General features: G+C 40.8%; 1 protein-coding gene across 1 annotated transcript; it reads right to left on the bottom strand.

Annotated features, from left to right (window-relative positions):
* Positions 1-1,291: 1,291 nt before the first annotated feature.
* LOC138984954 (tripartite motif-containing protein 26-like) lies at positions 1,292-11,336 on the bottom strand. Its single transcript, XM_070360958.1, is given in 10 exon segments — positions 1,292-2,096; positions 2,099-2,566; positions 2,569-2,628; positions 3,050-3,082; positions 4,750-4,865; positions 6,917-6,939; positions 7,006-7,015; positions 8,486-8,715; positions 8,957-9,052; positions 10,896-11,336. Coding segments are annotated over 10 exon segments (1,635 nt in total). The 3' UTR covers positions 1,292-1,938.
* Between the last annotated feature and the right edge of the window lie 13,361 nt (positions 11,337-24,697).

Genomic DNA, 24,697 nt, shown 5'->3' with positions numbered 1-24,697 from the left:
GTTTTCCCATACATTGACATGAATCAGCCATGGGTGTACATGTGTTCCCCATCCAGACCCTCCCTCCCACCTCCCTCCCCATCCCATCTCTCAGGGTCATCCCAGTGCACCAGCCCTGAGCACCCTGCCTCATGCATCAAACCTGGACAGGTGATCTATTTCACATATGATAATATACATGTTTCAATGCTATTCTCTCAAATTATCCCACCCTCGCCTTCTCCCACAGAGTCCAAAAGTCTGTTCTTTACATCTGTGTCTCTTTTGCTGTCTAGTGAAACATTTTTAAACAACTGAGCTATCAGAGCAAATTTCCCCACATTTTGAACCCAGGAGTTTAAGTATGGGAAGTTCTTTGGCACCTAGCATCTGCTCCCATGTCTTGAGAATGCTGGATTACATGCGAGTCTTGATGAGACCATGTCTTATTACAGAAGCTGAAAACACACTTTGCCTTTTTTGTTGCTGGGCACAGGCAGGCATCCTATTCTGGTGTGCTTATGGCAGATTTTGATTTAGGGGTTAATTACATGAAGAACTAGGGCCTGTTCTATCCACTAATTTCCTGAACCCATTCCTTCCTCAACTCTTCATTCTCACCTCTGTATCCAGGAAAACTTTACCCATCAGTTGAGTCTATGAATCCACCAAGATAGCTACTGCCAAACACACCTCTGGCTCCATAAGTAAGTGTTCTTACTTCTTCCTCTTCTGTTCCCCACCAGATTATATCCACTCTCCAATAGCTTGGACTCATGCATGATGTATTCTGTTTATATCCTGACAATTCAACAATCCTCTCAAGCCCTGCTGACTCCTCCACCTCCTCCCTCTCTCACTGCAGCTCCCACCTCTCTGGGGGTCACATGGACGTGCCTCCAGAATTTGCATGCAGGCAGGCACACATATCCCTCCCTCTTTGCACTCCACATGCTTGTGATGTTTAATTAATTTCCCTTTTTTAAAAGTTAATATTCCTTTTTCTAAAATTAGCCAATTTGTTTTCTGCTACTTATATGTAAGATTACTAATTTAACATTAAGCTACATATCTATTTCTACCATCTCAAAACACAGCTGACATTAGACATGACTTCAGAACCAAGTGATTTCCAAAAACTCATATACACCTGAACCTTACATGGCTTCCCCTCTCGCCCTCCCATTGCAAAAATTATCAGAACATGGCAGATAAATAAAGGAATTCTTATGCCAGATATCTCAAATCTCATAGTGTATCAAAGGTTAAACAGATATGAACTGCCAAATATTTACTGTTTCCTCAGCTGCTTAGAAGATTTGGAAAAGACCCTGATGCTGTGAAAGATTGAGGGCAGAAGGAGAAAGGGGTGACAGAGGATAAGATGGTTGGATGGCATCATTGACTCAATGGATATGAGTTTGAGCAAACTCCGGGACATGGTGAAGGACAGGGAGGCATGGCGTGCTGCAGTCCATGGAGTTGCAAAACTGTTGGACACGACTGAACAACAGAACAACAACTGCTTAGAAGGATGGCAGGAGAAATTATGGGACAGAAAAGGTGCTTCAGAAACCAATATGGATGTTGTCATCAATTACTATTTGTAGCAGGAGCTGAGATTCTGTAATACAGTCACTCATTCTCATACATTTGTCTCAGTGGTGGGTGAAGAACCAAATCAAAGGCAACAGAAGAGATAAATTAGTTAACACACATTTTAATAAGTACATTAAAGACATTCCAACCATTCCCCTTAGAGAAAAAAGATCAACTATTACCGTCCCCATTTTAGAGACAAAGCAGCGAGGACAAGAGACTCATGACTGCCATAAAGCTCCAGTCATCTGAGTGCATTCAGAAACCCAGCAGGACCATCCAGCTGAGGCAGAGCTGGGACTGATGAAAAGGAACAAAGGGTAAATGAAAAAACCTGGGGCTGTGCCAGGAGGTCTTCTCTCAGGGTCTCAGCGTAAGTCTGGATCTCATGCAGTTAAGCCACAGGAAAGGGAAAATTCTCCCAGTGAAGGCAGATGAGAATTCATAGATGAACTCTTGAGTTCTGGCATTGGTAAAGATTACCTTCCCACCATCATGATCCAGAGCAACTCCAATCTTCTGGGGCAGTAGGACAGGATCTGGAAGGGCCCCGGGCTGGTGCATATAGACACCCCAGCTGAGGACAGCTGCAGAGTCCAGAACCCCTCCTCAGGGGTGAAGTTGAGAAATCCCCTTCTCACCACTGACTCTCTTGCCACCCCCACCAGGCAGAATTTTGGCCATATTCCATTTTCCTGAGACCATTCCTCCTCCAACTCCTCATTCTCCTCTCTATATCCAGGAGAATGATACCCATCAGTGATGCCTGTAAATCCACCAAGATCTCTACTGCCAAACATGCCTCTGCTTCCAGCCCTGTATCTCCTTGTGTCTTCTTCCTCCTCTGCTTCCCACCAGATCCTGTCCACTTTCACTTCCCAGTACACTTTGCCCCACGTGAAGCCCTTACTGCCCAGCACCCCAGGCTCCAGATCAAATCGCTGACCATGCTGGCATTTGTTCAGCCACAAGCCAGTGAACATCATACTTTCCCATTTGGAGACACTGAGAGGTAGCCATTGGCTCTCTGGGAATTCAGGATGATCCTCACTGTGGGGACAAGGAGACAAAGGTGTGGCCTCACAAAAGATACAAATGAGATTTGTCCCATAGGTTCTGGGGCCTTCATGACAATGGTGGGAGACTCCTCAGGGGACCAGGACAAAGACTGCTTTTGACCTTGTGTTCAGACTGTTAGCAACCATATCTAGAAAGTGTAAACACAGAAAATTCAAGGCCTCAGGCAGTGCGATGAGACTGGAGAGGAAAAAAAGATAAGAACTGGGATCACTACAGCTGAGCAAATCTGGAGAAAGGTTTATGGTTCTGAACTCAGGATAAAGAATTTGGATACATTAGTCACATGAAGACCTTCCTCTTTAAAACAAACAGGCTGACCCATAAGTAATAAGAGCTTCACAGGAAAATGGTAATTTGCAAACTTCAGCCACTATCCTCTCCAGATACTCACTTGTCTTATATTCCAGATCCCTCATCAATTTTCCTAGAGTAAAAGAACAAAAGGACAGTGAGCAATTCTTTCTTGTTTTTTTTTTTTTTTTTTTTTTTCTTTAGCCACACCACTTGGCTTGCAGGAAGACCAGGGATTGAACCCAGGCCGACAGCAGTGAAAGCACTGAGTCCTACCCACTGGACCACCAGGGAATTCTTGACAGGAAGCAGCTCTGGCACCACAGCTTCTCTGTCAAATTCTCTTATGGTATCTCATATAACTTCAACAGTTAACAGCGGATCATGAAAGTTCAAGTGAAACAGAGGAATTAATTCAGGAGACACCCACAGCTGTCCAGTCTAAACAGGTTCATGTGAATATCCATGGCAACACATGCTGAACCCACCTGGTGCTTCATTAAAGAGCACCTTTGGGCATACTACCTGTTTTTAAACTGAGTCCTAAACTTCTAGTCCTAAACCACATTATTTCTCTCCACTCTCAAAGACACCTCTTTAGAGTCATTCTCTCACTATTCTTTAATTTTATTTTCAATTGTGGTTAAAACACATAACATTTACTGTCTTTACCATTTTTAAGTGTATAGTTCATTAATGTTAATGTTGAAACAAAGATTTGTTCACAGCTGTCCAGTCTAAACAAAGTGTTACAGCATAGGAAAATCAGTGTTACAACTCAGTTTAGAACCCAGCTGGTGTGAGAGAGAAAGAGCACCTTTGGGCAAACATTTTTAAACTGAGTCCTAAACTTCTTGGTCCTCCTTTTATACACTTTTTCTCTCCACCTCTCAAAGACATGTCTTTAGAGTGCTGTTTTTCTGTTTATTCTTGAAGTTTTCACTCTGGTCCTTGGACCTTCTTGTCTTTAAAACCATAACAGTTACTTTTTTACCCTTTTTTTCTAAGTACCTAACATTAAGTATATCTAAATTGTTGTGCAACCAGTTTCCAGAACTTTTGCATTTTTTAAAATTTAAACTCTATACTAGTTAAACAACAGCTCCTCATTTCCCCCTCCTCTCTAACCTGGCAACCACTAATCCACTTTCTGTTCCTATGGATTTGACTACTTTAGAGACCTCATATACATGGAATCACACAGTACTTGTCTCTTTGTGACTGGCTCATTTCACTTAGCATTTTGTCCTCGAGGTTCATCCATGTTAGAGTATGTGTCACAGTTTCCTTCCTTTTTTAGGCTGGATAGTATTCAATTGTCTGCATATGCCACATTCCATTTCTCCATTCATCCAGTGATGAACATTTGGGTTGCTTCTGCTTCCTGTCCATTGTGAATAATGTTGCTATGAACATGAGAGTGCAAATATCTCTTTGAGGGCCTGCTTTTAATTCTTTGGGAAGTGGGAATGCTAGATCATATGGTAATTATGTGTTTAAATTTTGTGGAAATGCCATACTGTTTTCCATAGCCTCCCAATCTTCTTTTATCTCACTGTTAGATATGAAATATATTTCTACCAACTCTGAGAACTATTAACTATGATTCTACATTATGGAACAGTCTTAGACTATCACGTTGGAAGCCTCCATGGTTTGGACTTAGATTTCCTCCCCAGTGTCCCTGTCTGGTGTGAATGACATGCAGGAACTCTGAGAAGGTGCAGCCATGATCAAAACTTAAAGAAACATTACAGAGAAAGAAAGAAGGTTTTCTAGGCTCAGAATTTCTTCCTTTACCATGGAATCCTCTGAGTCCTTTCTCTAAACAAAGAAGTTTATCTGAAAATTCTTCCATCCGTTTTCTGATTGCAGGACTGATAGGCTTTTCAATCCAGAACTTCTTCCGGGGGTATCTAGAGATAATGAAGTCACAGTAATTACTCCTGAGAGAAAGGCATGGTTTCCCACCGTCAGAGTATATGCATGAGAACAAATACCAATAATGGACCAAAGAGGCAGATAGTAAAAGCTGCTTTTCCAAGTGGCTGGTTTCAACATCAGAGTCAGAGAGAAGAATATAGAGATCTGAAGAAAGGGCCATGATCCAAGGATTCTCTATCCACCAACATGTCATTTATGGTGGTTTAGTTGCTAAGTCGTGTCTGACTATTGAGACCCCATGGACTGCAACCTGCCAGGCTCCTCTGTCCATGGGATTCTCCAGGCAAGAATACTGGAGTGGGTTGCCATTCCCTTTTCCAGGGCATCTTCCCAACCCAGGGATCAACCTGCAGGAGATTTTTTTTTTTTTTTTTTTACCACCAAGCTACCGGGGAAGCCCCAAAACCTAGAGCTATGCCTGAACAGGGACTTAAACAGATTAAAAGTCTGATGTTTGACCTACCGACTGAGCTATCCGGGCCCTCTTAAGTATCAAAACAAAATACTTAAATAACAAAATTACTAAGGAAAACCTCATGGAGATATATCAATCCTATTCCAAGAACACAAAGAATGTGCCTTATTTTCAAGTGCATAGAACTGTCCAAAAATTTAAAACACACAATACAGAAAGCCTCGATAAAGTCCAAAATAGTAGAAATGGCTGATCACAAAATGTCTGATCACAAAATGTAAAAAAAACATGAAACATAAAGCTGTTAGAAAAAAAAACAGCACCATTGACAGATGTCCTCTTTTTAAAACAAATCTTATATTAAATAGCAAATGAAATTTAAAATTTTAAAATATCTAGAAAACAATAAAAAATACTATGGACTAGAAATTATAGCATATGACAAAAACAAGGCTCTATAAATATATATACACAAAAATATAAAATATTAAAAATAGAAAAAAGAGAAAGGCAAGTAGAGAAGGCAAAAATAGATATAAACAAAACATATTCAGATATAAACAATAAAATGTAAGGATATTATTTGTCAAACACTGCAAATACTTTTTAAATTATAAATGAAAGTGGTGGTTTTCCAGGAGCTATAAATACTAAATATTCCAATTAAAATGTGTCAGATGAATTTATTTTAAAAGAAAACAAAATTTTATGTTGCTTATAAGAGATACATAAAAATAACAGCCCAGATAGGTTGAGAGTTAAAGAATAAAAAGTTTAATAGTATGAAAACACTAATCAAAAGAAAACTAGAATAACTACTGATATCAGACAAAATACTCTAGGGCAAGAAGTCTTACACATTCTGTATCACCCTCATTTCTTATATAATCACTCATCTCCGACAGTCTCTGTCTGGTCTCCCCAGCCAGAATCTGGCATCCTGTCTCCTTTCCCCACCTGGTAACTGGTCCATGGTAAATGCTCAGATTATGCCAACAGTCCTGGTGTCTCTGGGATGAACTGTGTATTCTCAAAATACTTGGCTTTTATCTCTGTTCAAAGCTTCTGCATATCATTATGGGTATGGTTTTTGAAAACTGTCAGTGTTTAATGCCTAACACACTGGCTGAGAACCACTGCCAAAGAAACCATTATCCCTGTGACTCATATAAGTGTCTTCTTCTTATGATCCAGCAGAGAGCAGGAAACCATCACTAACAAGCATGGAGGGCAATCTGATGAAGAAATGTGCTCTACAAAATGTGAGGGAGTACAGCCAGGAGAGGCAGCTGGGAACCAAATAGGAATAAAAAGAACAAAAGGACACTGGGTCTTAGAAACAAATGTGTATTTTAAACTTTTTCAAATACTCTGCCACAATCTCCTCCCATTTCAACTCTCCCTATCCTCTTACCATCCTAAGTTCCAAGACAATAATTTTTCTAGGATGTTCTATGGAATACTTTTCATATTAAACTTTCTAGAAGAACCTCTCTTCTTCCAAATAACCCCTTTCAGCCCTTGCCAAATTTCAATAAGTTATGGTGACAGAAAGAAAAAAAAAAGGAACACCTAAGTGGTTAAAAATATTAAGCAAGCAGCACTTACCTGCTTGTTATGTCACTTGGGTCCTAGAAAGGGAGAGAAGACAGACTGTCATGGAAATAAGGTTCCCAGGAGCTGCCTCCGTTCCTTACGATGAGCTCGCTGGGAATGGGTACAGGATAGGACTGTACAGAGAATTTTCTGGTGGGCTTCGACCTGTGCTATTCTCCACTGTGGTTTATGGGGACACATGTTTCCCCTTCCTTTCCTCCATTTGAGTCTAGAATATCGTCTCCAGGAAAACTCCCTTAATCTGTTAAGATTCTTACTGTCTATCAGATTAAGACTGAAATCTCAGAATGCCTTCGAAGGCCTCTACTCAGCTGGCTCCATCTTACCTAGCCCATCTTCCCTTTAACTTCTTCCTCACTTAAGCTGACTTCTCCAGAAAGGTAGCCCCTTTCACTCTATGTATCCTTCCTATCTTCCAAATGCTCTTCCTCAGCACCCGTGGGCTTCCCAAGTGGCTCAGTGGTAAAGAATCCTCCTGTCAGTTCAAGAGCCACAGGAGACTCAGGTTCAACCCCTGGGTCAAGAAGATCCCCCGGAGGAGGAAATGGCTAACCCACTCCAGTATTCTGCCTGGAAAATCCCATGGACAGAGGAGCCTGTGGGCTACAGTCCATGGGGTTGCAAAGAGTCGGACAGGACTGACATGCACGCTGCACCTACATCCACCTTTTTATTATCACACTCATTAAGTTTATCATCACATTCATGTGTTTCATTTTAACCAATGCACCTCCACAAATGGAATGTTCAACTCCTCTTTTCTGCTAACACAAATCTTTACATTTTCCTCAAGGCTACCATTAAGAGCTGCTTCATCCATGAAGCCTTCCCTGACTAGCCTTTTCCAGAATTCCTGTGGCTTCCAGTCTGATCATAAGATTTAACACTCAATTATTTCTTATAATTATAAATGTGCATGTATGGATGTGAGAGTTGGACCATAAAGAAAGCAGAGCATCGAAGAATTGATGCTTTGAACTGTGATGTTAGAGAAGACTCTTGAGAGTCCCTTGGACTGCAAGGAGATTAAACCAGTTAATCCTAAAGGAAATCAGTCCTGAATATTCATTGGAAGGACTGATGCTGAAGCTGAAGCTCTAATACTCTGGGCACCTGATGCAAAGAACCAACTCATTGGAAAAAACCCTGAAGCTGGGAAAGAATGAGGGCAGGAGGAGAAGGGGATGACAGAAGAGGAGATGATTGGATGGCATGACCAACTCAATGGATATGAGTTTGAACAAGCTCCAGGAGTTGGTGATGGACAGGGAAGCCTGGTGTGCTGCAGTCCATGGGGTTGCAAAGAGTCGGACACGACTAAGAGACTGAACTGAATTGACTGACAGATCTTACTATCTCAGTGTAACATCTGTGCATTTTGCAGTCTCCCACCCACTGTGATTTGGGACTTACAACCTATTGGTTTGCTAATTAACCTGTCAAGAACTCAACAAATGAGAACAAAACCTTGTCTCTCCTGACTCCTGGTCCAAATCTTATGTTAATGGAGGGGCCAGACTGCAGCCTGGAGCAAGAGGTCCAATTTAACTGGTCCCTCACCTGCAAAAGTTCACTGCTGGCTGCTGAGCCTTCTTCTCTAACTCAGAAATCAGGGTCTCCAGCCGGATGACCTCCTCAGGGCCCTTGGCAACATGGCTGTTCCTCCCTTCTGTGAGCTGTTGCTCCGTTCCCTCCAGCCACTCCAACAGGTACTGCTCCCTTTCTCTCAGGAACTGATGGCCCTGCTCAAACACTGATGCTATGTCTTGTTTGTGGTTCTGGAATTTTGCCTACAGTAAAGGCAGAAAGACAAAGAGGATTTCTCCTGAGAGGCTGGAAAACACCAGAATGTTTGTCTGAGGATAAGTTCAGAACTAGAATCCCTTCTATCACACCCACTTTCTCCTCATCCCTCATTATCCCCCCTCCCCTCAACATATATACACACACACACACACACACACACACTTCTCTCTCTCTCTCTCCCACCCAACACAGGTACAAAGAACATTCACTCAAAACTTCTCGTACCAGCAGGGCCTGAATCTCATCTTCTCCTGTAGACTGAAAATTCTGAATCCTGTCCCTGTCTCCCTTCAGAATCTTCAGATGGTTTAGAATTTTACCCTATGCGGGGGTGGGGGGGACATGAATAATCTCAAGATGAAGATGAAAATGCCCTCAATAAGAAAAGACACCTGCAAAATGATTTTAGAGTGAAATCAGATAGTCTTTGATCTTATGTAGTACTATAAGATAACTAGGTTGGAATAGTTTTCATCCTAGTTAATGAAGAAGAAACAAAGTGAGTGCTATGTTAGCTTAGAGTAGCTTCTCAGAAGTGAGATAAAATGCATGTTAAACTTATACTGTACTGTATGTCAATTACATCTCAATAAAACTGGGAGAAAAATAAGTGAGATAAAATAAAATTTATTATCACAACTACTAAGACTTATAGTGTAGTTTTTATATTTACACTGTTTCTTTCCACCAAAAATATAGATAATTTATATTAAAATTAATTGATAACATAGAAATAAAAAAGAAAATCAACACAAAATAATGAAGGAAAATATATATACTAACTCCAAATCACTGAGTGAATGATTAAATTGATTTTAAGAGTCCTGTTAACCAAGGACAAAAGGGAAATAGTGATTCATGTAATCCTTTAGCAGACAGGAGGAAAACTACTGGTACATCAGAAAAAAATAATATTTTCCCTGAGATTAAATTCAGAAAGGAAATTCATACAAGATGCAATATTCTCAAAAATATTTTTATAATACAGATGAAGCACACACTTTGAAGCTAAGTATCAAGACGGCTATCAAGAGCGCTGGTATTCCATACTGCTGGTTGAGGCTTGATCAGATGCTTCAGAAACTAAAACATCAAGGCAGTGGGACAGACTTGCTATTATAAAAGATATGAAAACAAACCAGTTTATTATTCAAATTAGAAGAATACATGTTGCCAAGAACTTACCATGCTACAGAATTTGAACCTTCCCCTTAACAATTATTAGAATGGCTATTATTTTAAAAAATGAAAGATAACAAGTATTGGTGAAGATGTGAAGAAAAGGAAACCCTGGTACACTACTAACGAGAATGGAAACTGGCACAGTCATGGAAAACACGATAGATGCTTCTCAAAAAACTAAAAATAGAACTACCATATGACCCAGCAATCCTGTTTCTAGGTATTTATCTAAAGAAATTGAGATCAGGATCTCGAAGAGACATCTCCACTCCCATGTTTATTGCAGCATTATCCTCAACAGCCAAGCTATGGAAACAACCTAATGTCCAATGGATGAATGGATAAAGACAGTGTGGTATATACATACAATGGCATCTTACTCAGCCTTAAAAAAAGAAGAAAATCCTGCCATTTGCAACAACACAGATGAACCTGGAGGATATTATGTAAAGTGAAATAAGCCAGGCACAAAAGACAAACACCAAATCATCTCACTTGTATGAGGAATCTAAAACTCGGACAGAAGCAGAGTAGGATGGTGGTGGCCAGCAGCTGGAGGGAAGTGTAAAGGGGAGGTGAGGGTCAAAGGGTAAAAGTTTCAGTTATGCAAGATAAGTAAGTTCTGAAGATCTACTCTATACCACAGTGCTTACAGATAACAATGCTGTGTTGTACAGTTAAAATTTGCTAACAGGATAGATCTTGCTAAGTGTTCTCTCTCTCACACACACAGTAAGACAATAATAATAATAAATCGGGTGGGAGGAAACTTTGGGAGGTGATAAATATGTCTCTTGCCTTGATGTTAGTGACATACTTATCCCCAAACTTAAATTGCATACAGTAAATATATGGACAGCTTTTTATGTGTCAATTATACCTCAATAAAGTGTTTATTAAAAAAATTTTGGACCTTATCCTGAAGGTACAATAGAACTTTTCTGGCTCCAAGAACAGAGCTGGGGTCCAGCAAGCTTCTTACCTGATAAGGCTGCGCAGCCTTCTCCAGCAGAACAGCAGCGTGGTGCCTGTGCTCCCGGGACTCCTGACACACGACACACAGTATCTGCTGGTCATCCTTGCAGTAGTAATGCAGCTTCTCCAAATGCTGCCCGCACAGCTGCTCTGCTCTCTGTGCGAGTGGTCGGTCCTCTCTGGGTTGTCTCTCCTCATCTACTTTCATCCTCCAGATATTCTTCACTATGCTGGCCATCTGCCACACATGGCGGATATTCTCTTTCTTAAAGGCTGTCTTGCAGAGAGAACAATATAATGGCTGCTGAGCAGATTCACAGACCTTAATGATGCAGTGATAGCAGAAGATGTGACTACAGTCGATGGTAACAGGGTCTTTCAAGTAGTCAAGACAGATAGAGCACATCACCTTGTCCTCCAGTTTCCTCAGAGGAGAGGCAGTGGCCATGACAGCAATGCTGAAACCCTGCAGAGCATTCCTTCTCAAAATGAAGAATGACTTTCTAAGAGGACACGAAGTAAAAACAGAAATTGTGAATTTATTCAACATTAAAATGGAACTCATGAGAAAATAGTTTTTATGTTCAAACTGTTCCCAACCATTTCCCTCCAAATCCAAAGTTCCTTTCAGACCACTATTCAGAACAGATTCCAGCCTGCAAAGCTAACCTGGTGTTAGTTTCAGGTAGTCAGCTTTTCTGTAAACATTTTAAAGGGTACTAATACGTGTAATTAAGTGGTGAGTATTCTAGAAGATTATAATATTGGGAAAGTAAATACCCAATAAAGTCTAAGGAATTTCCCTCACTCTAAGTAGATCAGCTTTAGTGAAAATATTTGCTGTAAATGATTCAATAGTAAAGAATAGGAATTACAAAAATTTAGGGCTTAGGTCCAGTGGTTAAGAATTTTCACTCCAACTGCAGAGGGCATGGGTTTGTTCCCTGATTGGGGAACTAAGGTCCCACATCCTACACGGTGTGGCCAAAAAAATTATAATTATAAAAACTTTAGGTCTATATTTTAAAACTCATCTGAGAACATGAGAGTTAGATTATTAGAAATCATTAGGTTCAATCATAGGTCTTTTATTCATATGCTGCCTTGTAAACATCATTATGTTTAAACTAATGGATTTAAACTAATGGTTTTCAAACATTTTTGGAAACATCACAGTTAGAAACGTATTCACGTCTAATAAATTAACACATGCACATGCATATGCACACACATACTAAAACACAAGTTTTGTTCAATATCATTTACTGACTTTTAAAACTGCAGTCCATTTTTAAAATGCTGGTTATAACCCACAAAATTGATGCCATGATATAAGCTATTGCAATTGATAATTTGAAAATCACTGATTTAAACCACATTAACTTTATCACTTGGAGAAGGCGATGGCACCCCACTCCAGTACTCTTGCCTGGAAAATCCCATGGATGGGGGAGCCTGGTAGCCTGCAGTCCACGGGGTCGAGAAGAGTCAGACACAACTGAGCGACTTCACTTTCACTTTTCACTTTCATGCACTGGAGAAGGAAATGGCAACCCACTCCAGTGTTCTTGCCTGGAGAATCCCAGGGATGGGGGAGCCTGGTGGGCTGCCATCTATGGGGTCGCACAGAGTCGGACACGACTGAAGCGACTTAGCAGCAGCAGCAGCAGCTTTCAGCTTAAATTCACATCTCCAATTGCATTATTTTCCTCATTGTTCTTATTCCTTGGTAAGAGCTACCAACAACTACCCCATTACCCAAGCTAAAACCTAGGTGTGAAAAATCACACCTCATTACCACCTCCCATATCTGGTCACTGAATTAAATAATAGAATATCTGAAATAAAAATTTCACTGCATGAAATTAACAGCAGCATGCAGATGACAGAAAAAAAAGTCAATGAACTTGAAGAAGGTGCAATAAAAATTACTGAATCTTAATAGTAGAATTTTTTCTAAAAAGCAGAAACTCAGTAACTTATGAAATATCAAAAGGTCTAATATTCATGTCATTAGTGTACCAGAGAAGGAAAAGAAATTGGTAAAGGAAAAAACAGAAAAAAAAAATAGCTGAAAACTTCTCAAGTATGTATGGCAAAAGACACAGATTTACAGATTCAAGAAGCTCAGCAAATGCCAAAGAGAATAACTTAAAGAAAAACCACCCCAAATACACCATCACCAAACTGCTGTAAAGCAAAGATGAAGAAAAAAATCTTGAAAGCAATCAGAAAAAAATAACATCACAATGAGGGGAAGGATGATGATTCAGATGTTGGCACATTTCTTGTTAGAAGCCATAAAGGTCAACAGACAGTGGGAGAAACATCTGGAAAGTGCTGTGAAAAGTCCTGTCAATCCAGGGTTCTACAGCAGTAAAATATCCTTCAGAAATGAAAGCAAAATATAAATATTTTCAGATGAAAGAAAACTGAGAAAATGTTATCACCAGTAAACCTGCCCTAAAAGAACTGCTAATGGAAGTTCTTCAGGCTAATGTGAAATTCCACAGGGACATTTGGAACTTCAGGAATAACAAGAGAACAGAAGAAATGGCAACAGAAATGGTAAACATTTGGATAAATACAGTAGCTTATTTTACACCTCACAAGTTCTTTAAGATATGTAGGACAGTTGGAAGCAAAAATTATAACATCGTTAGAGAGATTATGTAGATGTAATACATTAGACAATTACAGGGAAAGTGATCTATATGGTTGTAAGGCTTCTACATTTTACTTGAAGTTGCAAACTTTCAACTCTGCTTATCTTTTTAACTCTAAGGTCTGTATATTGTAACCCAGAGACCAACACCCAAAAATACTATGAAGAGATATAGGCAAAAGCTAACAGGTAATTAACTTGGAATATTTAAAAATATTAGAAATAAGAGAAGGCAATAAAAATGAAATAGAAGAAAAAAAAAAAAATAAGGTACAAATAGAAATAATAAAATAGTGGACCCAAGTTCAATAATGTTAATAGTTACATTAAATGTGAATAGTTTAGACACACCTACTAAAAGATTTGTCAAATTGGTTTATAAGAAAGACAAAACTATGTTCTATCTCCAAATAGAATGTTAAATGTAGTAATATAGATCTCTAAATATCTATATTATTGTTAGATATTAAATATAATAATATAGATCTCTAGAAGTAAAAGAATTGAAAAAAGTGTACCATCTAGCAAACTCTAATCAAAATAAAGCTGGAGTAGCTATGTTAATATTAGATAAAGTAGACTTCAGAACAAGCTATGTTACAAGGGATAAATAGGGCTATTACATAATGATAAAGGAGTTATTTTTCCAAGAAAATATGCTAATCACAAATGTGTGTGCAACAACAGAGCACCATCAAAAGAAACAAAATCTGAATCATTGGAGTTCCAGAAGGAGAAGAGAGGGAGACAGAGACAGAAAAACTATTTGAAGAAACAATGGCTAAAACTTTCCTAAACCTGGGAGAAAAAATTTATGCATTCAAGTTCACAAAGCTATTAGATCACCCTATTACTTCAGTCTGAAATGATCTTCTCCAAGACACATTATAATAAAACTGCCAAAAATATAAGACAAGGACAGAATCCTAAAATCAGCAAGAAAAAAGAAGACTGTAAACTACAAAGCTGCTCCTATTAGGCTAGCAATGGATTTCTTAGCAGAAATCCTATAGGCCAGGTGCCGGGAGCCAGCACGGGAGTTCCCACCCATGACAAAGGTCTTGTGGAGAGGCCTGATACGCAAAGGTGAGTCAGGGCTCGAGGGGCCCCCCTGGTTCTGCCTGAGCATCTACCCCCAAATCAGAATCTGTTTTACTATTTTACGACTTTCACCAACTCCTCTGACATTAACGGGGGGGGGGGGGGGGGGTGCTATCCCCGACCACTTTTCTCTGAAGGAAATCAACTTAGAGTTCTAGCTAATTAGCCTCCTGGGCATAATAAAAGTGTTTCAATCCAAACCCCTCAGACGGCTCTCTAACTTGCCTGACAGGTTTACCCGGACTCATTGTATGCGTAGCTGTAGGAGTCCGGAGGAAGAGGCCCGGGAAGCTTAAGATATTCAAATAGTATAGAGCCTCTTGGAGAGTTAGAATTTGTTAGAACTAGTAGAAGATTTCATTGTTGAGCCAATGCTTGCTGCCAAGTTTCCACATCCCCTGTATTGTATCCTTGGAAGTGTATTAATTAATATAGTTGGTATATAGAAAAAATAAGTAGTGGCCTTGGTGTTAACAACTTTAGACCCTTAAGGTAATAAATTCTTTCCTTGTTGTAAACCCACTGCACCTCTGCCCTATAGGAATGCAACTTTATCTAACACCTTTGGAGGATGGCGCCAAACTTTAAAATAATTACTCTTAGAGAAAATAAGTCTTATGGTTGACAAACCTTTATCAGAATCATAAAATGTTAACAGGCCTTCTGGCCAGAAGATGATGTAAATCACCTAAACCATCTGTATATGATGATAAGTTTGCAGAAAAGAAAGCCTGGTCTAGATAAGGATCAAAGACTGCTGACTTTGCATGATTTCACACCCCTATTATCCTCTATGCACAACTTAAGGTATATAAGCTCCCTTTGAAAATAAAGCTACGGGCCTTGCTCAAAGCTTGATCTCCCCATGTCGTGTTGTTCTTTCTTGTTTCCTTTTCCTCCTTTTCTTTTCTGTTCTTCCTTCAGGACATTTAATTGGAGCGTGGGGGTCCTCTGGGACTACTTATTTGCCTGGGCTTCTAAGACCCACTTGAGAAGGCACCCAAGGTGGGGCACCTTCCCCTATTCGAGAGGGCGCCTGCAGCCTCCATAGTCAGAGCTAACCTGGTGTCACAGGTTATATTGATTTTCCGCGTAAACCAGTTATAATGAGCCTCTAATATCTCTCAGCCTTTGCTATTCTAATCGCCAATGCCATCCTCCTGAGGGAATCCCTGGATCCAACCAGGGCTGGACCCCGGTAGCCAGGAAAGAGTTGGATGATATAGTCAAGAATTAGATGTCAATTACGTATTGAGAATTCTCTGTCTGACAAAGTTGTCCTTTACTAAGGAGAAACAAAGACTTTGGGCTTCCCTGGTAGTGTAGCAGTAAAGAATCTGTCTGCAATGCAGGAGATGTGGGTTTGATACCTGGGTCAGAAAGATCCTCTGGAGAAGAAAATGGTACTCCATTCCAATATTCTTGCCCAGAAAATCCCACGGACAGAAGAGCCTGGCAGGCTACAGTCCATGGGGCCGCAAAGAGTTGGACATGACTTAGCAACTAAACAACAACAAAAACTTTACCAGATAGTTTGACAGAAAACAACAAAAATTCTGTAAAGCAATTATCTGTCAATAAAAAATATAAATTAAAAAAATAAGTAAAAACATAATTTACAACAAAAAGGTAAAAAAAAAAAAAAGACTTTACCAGATGGGATTTCTCTGGTGGTCCAGTGGTGAAGAATCCACCTGCCAATGCAGGGAACATGGGTTCAATCCCTGGTCCAGGAAGATCCCTCATGCTGTGGAGCAACTAAGCCCGTGTGCCACAACTGCTGAGCCCGAGTGCCACAGCAAGAGAAACCACTGCAATGAGAAGCCTGCACGCTTCAACAGAAGTGGCTGCAACTAGAGAAAGCCCACACACAGCAACAAAGACCCAGTGCAGCCCAATAAATAAATAATATAAACACACAAAATGTTTACAAAACACCATTTACAAAAGAAAGACTTCACCAGACAAAAATGAGGGAGTTTATCACCGATAGACCTTCCTTACGAGAAATGCTAGAAGTTCTTCAAGCTGAAATGAAAAGATGCTAGTTAGTAATATGAAAACATACAAATACATAGACCATACAGGTAAAGAGTGAATAAATAGTCAAATTCAGAAAACTCTCATACTGTAATATGAGAGTGTGTTGGCCTCTTAACTATAGTAGAAACGTTAAATGACAAGAACATTAAAAATAGCTACACAGTTACTATAATTTCTTAATAAATACACAATATCAAAAGAGGTAAAATTTGACATTAAAAGTGTAAATGGGTGAGAAGTAAAAGGGTAGAGTTTTTGCATGTCAGTGAAATTAAGTTGTTCTCAGTATAAAATAGACTGATAACATCTACAAGAGGTTTTATGTAAGCCTTGAGGTAACCATAAAGCACAAACTTTTACAAAATGATTTGTAGATTCACAAAAGATAAAGAGAAGAAAATCAGAGCATAGCACCACAGAAAATAACCAATTCACAAAGGGAGGCAGCGAGAAAAAAAGGAACTGCAAAACAGCCAGAAAGCAATCAATAAGATAGTATCAGTAAGTCCTTACATATCAATAATTATCTTAAAGGTAAACATATAGAATTCTTCAGTCAGAACATACTGGATGGATTTTAAAAATTCAACTATAAGCTGCCTGCAAGATACTCACTTTCAGCTATAAGTTCACTCATAGGCTTAAAGTAAAGGGGTGGAGAAAAAATAGTCCATGCAGGTAGAAAACAAGAGAGTGAAGGTAGCTTTACTTGTATCTGAGAAAATAGACTTTAAGCTGAAAACAGTAATAGATAAAAAGGTTATTATATAATAATAAAGGGGTCAATTCATCAAGTGAGTGAAAGTTGCTCAGTCGTGTCCAACTCTTTGCAACCCCATGGATTATACAGTCCAAGGAATTCTCCAGGCCAGAATTCTGGAGTGGGTAGCTTTTCCCTTCTCCAGGGGATCTTCCCAACCCAGGGATCAAACCTGGGTCTCCCCTATTGCAGGCAGATTCTTTACCAGCTGAGCCACAAGGGAAGCCCAAGAATACTGGAGTGAGTAGCCTATCCCTTCTCCAGAGGATCTTCCCAATGCAGGAATCAAACCAGGGTCTCCTGCATTGCAGGTAGATTCTTTACAAAATGAGCTATCAGGGAAGCCCAATTCATCAAGAGAATACAGCAATCACAAATATATATGCACCCAACATCAGAGCACCTAAATGTGTTAAGCAAATACTAACAGGTCTGAAGGGAGAAATAGACAACAATAAAATAGTAGCAAGGGACTTCAATATTCCAAGCAATGAACAGATCATCCAGACAGAAAATCAGAAACATTGGACTTCAACCATACTTTAGTCTAAACGGACCTAATAGACATGCAACAGCAGCAGAATATACTTTTTTTGTTGTTGTTGCCATGCTGTATAATACATCCCAAGAACTTACATATCTTATAACCAGAAGTTTGCACCTTTTGACTACCTTCATGCATTTTGCCCACCCTACTCCCACCTCTGACAACCACCAATCTGTTCTCTGTGTCTATGAGTTTGGTTTATTAGATTTCTCAAACAAGCAAAAATAGAACTACCAATAGATCCAGCACTCCAACTTCTGGGTACATATTCAAGGGAAATAAAAAGAGGATATTGAAGAGCTATCTGCATTCCCATGTTTTTGCAGTATTATTCACGACAGGCAAGAGATGGAAACAACCTAAGCGTCCATCTATGAATGAATGGATAGAGGAGGTGTGATATATATATTAATGGGCATGTGTGCTCAGTTGCTCAGTCATATCCGACTCTTGGTGACCCATGGACTGTAACCCGCCAGGCTCCTCTGTCCATGGAATTTCCTAGGCAAGAATACTGGAGTGGGTTGTCATTTCCTCCTTTACAGGATCTTCCCAACCCAGGGATCAAACCCACTCTGTGTCTCCTGCATGGGCAGGCAGATTCTTTACCACTGAGCCATCTGAGAAGCCCTCCATATATTAATAAAATATAAAATTTTGTTGTTGTTTAGTAGCTAAGTCATGTCTGACACTATTGTGACCCCCATGGACTATAGCCCACCAGGCTCCTCTGTCCATGGGATTTTCCCAGGCAAGAATACTGCAGTGGGTTGCCTCTCCCTTCTCCAGGGAATCTTTCCCATCCAGGAATCAAACCTGCATCCCTTGCATTACAGGTGAGTTTGTTTATCACTGAGTCACCAGCGAAGCCCGAATATGCAGTATAATATATCTAATGGGATATTATTCAGCCATGAGAAAGAAGGAAATCCTGCCATTTGTGACAACTTGGATAGACCTTGAGGGCACTATGTTAAGTGAAATAAATCAGACATAGAATGGCAAATACTATATTATATCACTTATGTGGAATCTAAAAAACACAACTCACAGAAATAGAGTATAGAATTGAGGTTACTAGGGGCCAGGAGAGTGGGGGAATCAGGAAGATGTTGGTCAAAGGGTACAAACTTCCAGTTAGAAGATGAACAAATTCTGGGAGCCTAATGCACTGCATTGTGATCACAGGTAACAGTACTGTACTGTATAATTGAAAACTGCTAAGAGAGTAGATCTTAAATCTCACCAGAAAAAATAAACGGTAATTATGTGATGCAGTGGTGGTGCTAGCTAACACAATGACAGTAATCATACTGTAATATATTTGTTTCAAATCAGCACACTGCACACTTTAAACTTGTGCTCAGTCCCTCAATTGTGTGCAAATCTTTGTGACCCCATGGACTGTAGCCCACCAGGCTCCTCTGTCTATAGAATTTTCCAGGCAATGATACTGGAGTGGGTTGCCTTTTCCTACTCCAAGGGATCTTCCCAACCCAGGGATCTAACCTGTGTCTCTTGCATTGGCAGGCAGATTCTTTACCACTGTGCTGCCCGGGAAACCACTTTAAATTTATATATCAATTATAGCTCAATAAAGTCTGGGGCGGGGGGAAGAAAATGCCAAAGATTCTACAAAAATGAAGCAGAATAAATGAGTTTTACAAAGTCACTATTTTAAAAATTGTTAACATATACAAATAAATGGACTAGTGAAGATTGACAATTTTTTAAAAGTACATTTACAACAATACCGTAAAACATGAAATAAATACAAATCTTACAAAATATGTGTAAGATCTTTATGGCATAAGCTAATAAATTACAAAAAACATGAAAGAAATCTAGGTAAATGGTGAAATACACTATATTAATAGGATAGAAAGGCTCAGTATTCTTAAGATGCCATGTTAAACCATGGAAAAGCCAAGGGGGCACCACTGTAAAGCTGTTCTTAGGGCATCAGTTGGCCTTAACCCAGCCATGAAGCTCTCCACCAGCACCACCATCATTCCCATACAAGGGGAATAATAATAACCCGTACATCCCAGAGGACTGCAGAAAGGATTCAACAAGGGCAGGTAAATAAATGAAAATCACTCTGGAAAGCAAAATACCCTACAGAATGCTGGTTCTTTCTCCTCTGCAGTGCACCCACCGGCACAGCACCTGGCCCACCCCGCGCTCACTTGGGCCGCCTGCCACTCGGCAATCGCGGACAAGACCTCAGTAACTGGGCTCTGCTGGAGCCTCTGCGACCATTGCCAGGCCCTTCCGGGCAACCCCATCCCTGCCAGCGCCTCCGGGACCCCAGCCCCTCAGTCTCGCCTCTCGGACCGTCCAGAAAGGCCTCCACCGGGCAGACCACAAGGTGTAAGGGTTCCTCAGGGACCCCTGTGTCCGCAGACTTGCCCCTCGCGCCCAGGTCAGCTGGGGCAAGGAAAACCCAGAGACACCAGGGGATTCACCAGGGGCTACGAATGCTTTTAAAATAAGTGTTGTTTGTACCGTGTTGTGATCCTCAACAGTCTTGTGAGGCAGGGCTCAAAGACACTGATAGGCCTATTTTACAAATCAGTCAGAAGAATGAAAATAATGCAGTGCAGAACAACTGGCCAAGATGGCGGCCCTCACGTCTACCAAGTCCCTGTGGGCTACCTCAGGTGAACCCTATGGTCGCCTGGCAACGTGGGACCCTCTTGCTCCCAGGCAGGCCTCTGGTTTCCTGGACCTAAAAGTGAAGATCTTACCCTTTGTACTGCGGCGGTAGGTGCCGGGGGCAGCCCGAGGCGGGGTTCATCCATCCAGAGGCAGGTGCTTCTTGGTTTTCACCATTCATTTGCCTTTGCCCCTTTGAAAATCCCGAGTGCTCCACCCCCCTCAAAATCCCAGCATTTTGGAGAGCTCATGGAGCACTGGAGTCCCACCAATCTGGACAGCCATACCCATTGATATCTCAGAATTCTTTGATATTTTCCCCTGAAGTCTTAGTGCCTTCATATAGGAACCCCAGAGATACCAAAGGAACATTTCATGCAAAGATGAGCTCGATAAAGGACAGAAATGGTATGGACCTAACAGAAGCAGAAGATATTAAGAAGAGATGGCAAGAATACACAGAAGAACTGTACAAAAAAGATCTTCATGACCCAGATAATCAGGATGGTGTGATCACTGACCTAGAGCTAGACATCCTGGAATGTGAAGTCAAGGGGGCCTTAGAAAGCATCACTACGAACAAAGCTAGTGGAGGTGATGGAATTCTAGTGGAGCTATTCCAAATCCTGAAAGATGATGCTGTGAAAGTGCTGCACTCAATATGCCAGCAAATGTGGAAAACTCAGCAGTGGCCACAGGACTGGAAAAGGTCAGTTTTCATTCCAATCCCAAAGAAAGGCAATGCCAAAGGCAATGCTCAAACTACCACACAATTGCACTCATCTCATACGCTAGTAAAGTAATGCTCAAAATTCTCCAAGCCAGGCTTCAGCAATATGTGAACCATGAACTTCCATTTGTTCAAGCTGGTTTTAGAAAAAGCAGAGGAACCAGAGATCAAATTGCCAACATCCACTGGATCATGGAAAAAGCAAGAGAGTTCCAGAAAAACATCTATTTCTGCTTTATTGACTATGCCAAAGCCTTTGACTGTGTGGATCACAATAAACTGTGGAAAATTCTGAAAGAGATGGGAATACCAGACCACCTGATCTGCCTCTTGAGAAATTTGTATGCAGGTCAGGAAGCAACAGTTAGAACTGGACATGGAACAACAGACTGGTTCCAAATAGGAAAAGGAGTTCGTCAAGGCTGTATATTGTCACCTTGTTTATTTAACTTCTATGCAGAGTACATCGTGAGAAACGCTGGATGGAAGAAACACAAGCTGGAATCAAGATTTCCGGGAGAAATATCAATAACCTCAGATATGCAGATGACACCACCCTTATGGCAGAAAGTGAAGAGGAACTCAAAAGCCTCTTGATGAAAGTGAAAGTGGAGAGTGAAAAAGTTGGCTTAAAGCTCAACATTCAGAAAACGAAGATCATGGCATCCGGTCCCACCACTTCATGGGGAATAGATGGGGAAACAGTGGAAACAGTGTCAGACTTTATTTTTCTGGGCTCCAAAATCACTACAGATGGTGACTGCAGCCATGAAATTAAAAGACGCTTACTCCTTGGAAGAAAAGTTATGACCAACCTAGATAGCATATTTAAAAGCAGAGACATTACTTTGCCAACAAAGGTTTGTCTAGTCAAGGCTATGGTTTTTCCTGTGGTCATATATGGATGTGAGAGTTGGACTGTGAAGAAGGCTGAGCACCGAAGAATTGATGCTTTTGAATTGTGGTGTTGGAGAAGACTCTTGAGAGTCCTTTGGACTTCAAGGAGATCCAACCAGTCCATTCTGAAGGAGATCAGCCCTGGGATTTCTTTGGAAGGAATGATGCTAAAGCTGAAACTCCAGTACTTTGGCCACCTCATGCGAAGAGTTGACTCATTGGAAAAGACTCTGATGCTGGGAGGGATTGGGGCAGGAGGAGAAGGGGACGACAGAGGATGAGATGGCTGGATGGCATCACTGACTGGATGGACGTGAGTCTCAGTGAACTCCGGAAGTTGGTGATGGACAGGGAGGCCTGGTGTGCTGCGATTCATGGGGTCACAAAGAGTCAGACACGACTGAGTGACTGATCTGATCTGATCTGAAGCATACATGTTGGCAAAGTGCAGTGTCACGTATAACCAGCTAATCCTGTCTTGTCACATATAACCTCCCTAATTGAATTCAGATTTGTGAGGACAAATATATATCCCAAAACCAAAAAGGGGCACAAAAGATAAAAAAGATCAGAGTAGTCATGAAAAAACATTTTTGCATGAAACTTACATCTCTACTACTTCTAGACCAGACAGCCTAATCAGTGAAGCCAGCATTATCCTGCCACCAAAGCCAGATAAAGACTTGACTACTCAGATTCCTCTGCATTTTCTTGGATTAGAGAAATGGCCCACTCTTTCCTGTTATGGGCTGTCCTCCCCAGTGGTGGGTTGAATGGTGGCCACCACCCCAAAAAAAGACATGCCTACATTTGAATCCCCAGAACCTGTGAAGTTTAACTTATTTGGAAAAAACATCTTGAGATGAGGCCATCCTGGACTACCAGGGTAGACCCTAAATCCAATCCAAATGTCCTTATAAGAGAAACATGGAGAAAAGGAAGAGGCAATGTGAAGACAGAGGCAGAGCTTCAAGTGACACAGTCACTATTCAAGAAACACTAGAATCAATAGAAGCTGGAATAGACAAGGAACAGACTCTCTCCTAGAGCCTCTGGTTAAGGCTGGGTGGGCCTTGAGTGAAGATAAAACCCGGGGTTCTGTGTCTTCCTTAGGAGTCATTTAGGTAGAGCCCGAAGAGACATTCCACAACCCAGAGGATAAACTGTTAGCCCTACAGCCTCCAACTAAAAAAAACAGTGCCCTCACCCTCCTGCCAGTATCTGATTAATCTGTTTGGATACAGGGGGCAGCACATTTCTACCAAATTCCCAGATAAATAACAAAATTTGAAGGGGACTCTGGTATTAATAACAAGAAGTTGCAAAAGCAACAATAAAGAAGTGCTGGAACTTCCCTGGCGGTCCAGTGGCTAAGACTCTGCACTCCCAGTGCAGAGGGCCCAGGTTTGATCCCTGGTCTGGGAACTATAGATCCCTTATGCTGTTACTAAAGATCCTGTGTGCTACAATAAAGATCGAAGATCCTGTGTTCTGCTTCTAAGACCCAGGGTAGCCAAATAAATAAATATGTGTTTTAAAAATAGTCCTGCCATTGGTCTCCCTGTCCTGTTTGGGCCTCACAGAACGTTGGGCATCTGTAGCCAACCTCCCCAGAGTCTCTGGCAATGAGATTCTTCCAGCCCCTGCCAGTGCCCAGCCTTTGGACCTCATGAACTTTCTCCCTGTGGAGCAGGACAGGCCTTTGCACAGCAGCTGCCAGCTGTCCATGGGCCACAAGGAAGGCTGATCCTCTGGTCAAAGGGAAAGTGTCCTTCTCCAACTTGGCGTTCTCATCCTGCCATGTGTTAGTTCTACTGTGGTGGGAGTATAGACTTTTTAATTTTTAAATCTTCCTATAGTTTATTCATTTTCTTTGTTTAAAAATTTTGAATAGCAAGGGACTCACATGATTCTAAAATCTGATGGTACACATATAAAACCACAGAAATAACAAGGTTTATGAGGAAAATAGGGTTTTGCCAAACAGCTCAGAATCTCCACATTTTGGTAACCATAACAGTAACAAAACAATCCATAACAATCCAAATAAAAACACTAGCATCATTTTTAAAAAAACTCATTAAACAGCTAATAGACAAAGGTTATAATATGAGGTAAAGGACTTTACCATTATTGAAAACAAAAAGGGGTAAAGCTACTTTGCCTAGGTGAGGAAAGATGGAAGCTGGTGGTTTATGGAAACAAAGCAGGGGGTCATCACCAACAGAAGCTGCAGGATAAGCAGCTGAGACTTTGTATAAAAAGTAGGTGCGATGCTGGTGGCTTTGGCTCATTGTTTGTGGTTGTTTCTTTTGTACTAGCATTTCTGGGCTTATCTTACTACCTTCTTTCATTTAGAATCAGCTTACAGAGTTACAATCTTCTCCCACAAAGCACAGACTACACCA

This window comes from Bos mutus, chromosome 23 (assembly GCF_027580195.1).
Source record: "Bos mutus isolate GX-2022 chromosome 23, NWIPB_WYAK_1.1, whole genome shotgun sequence".
Classification (NCBI taxonomy): domain Eukaryota; kingdom Metazoa; phylum Chordata; class Mammalia; order Artiodactyla; family Bovidae; genus Bos; species Bos mutus.
This window is presented reverse-complemented; position numbering and strand designations above follow the sequence as displayed.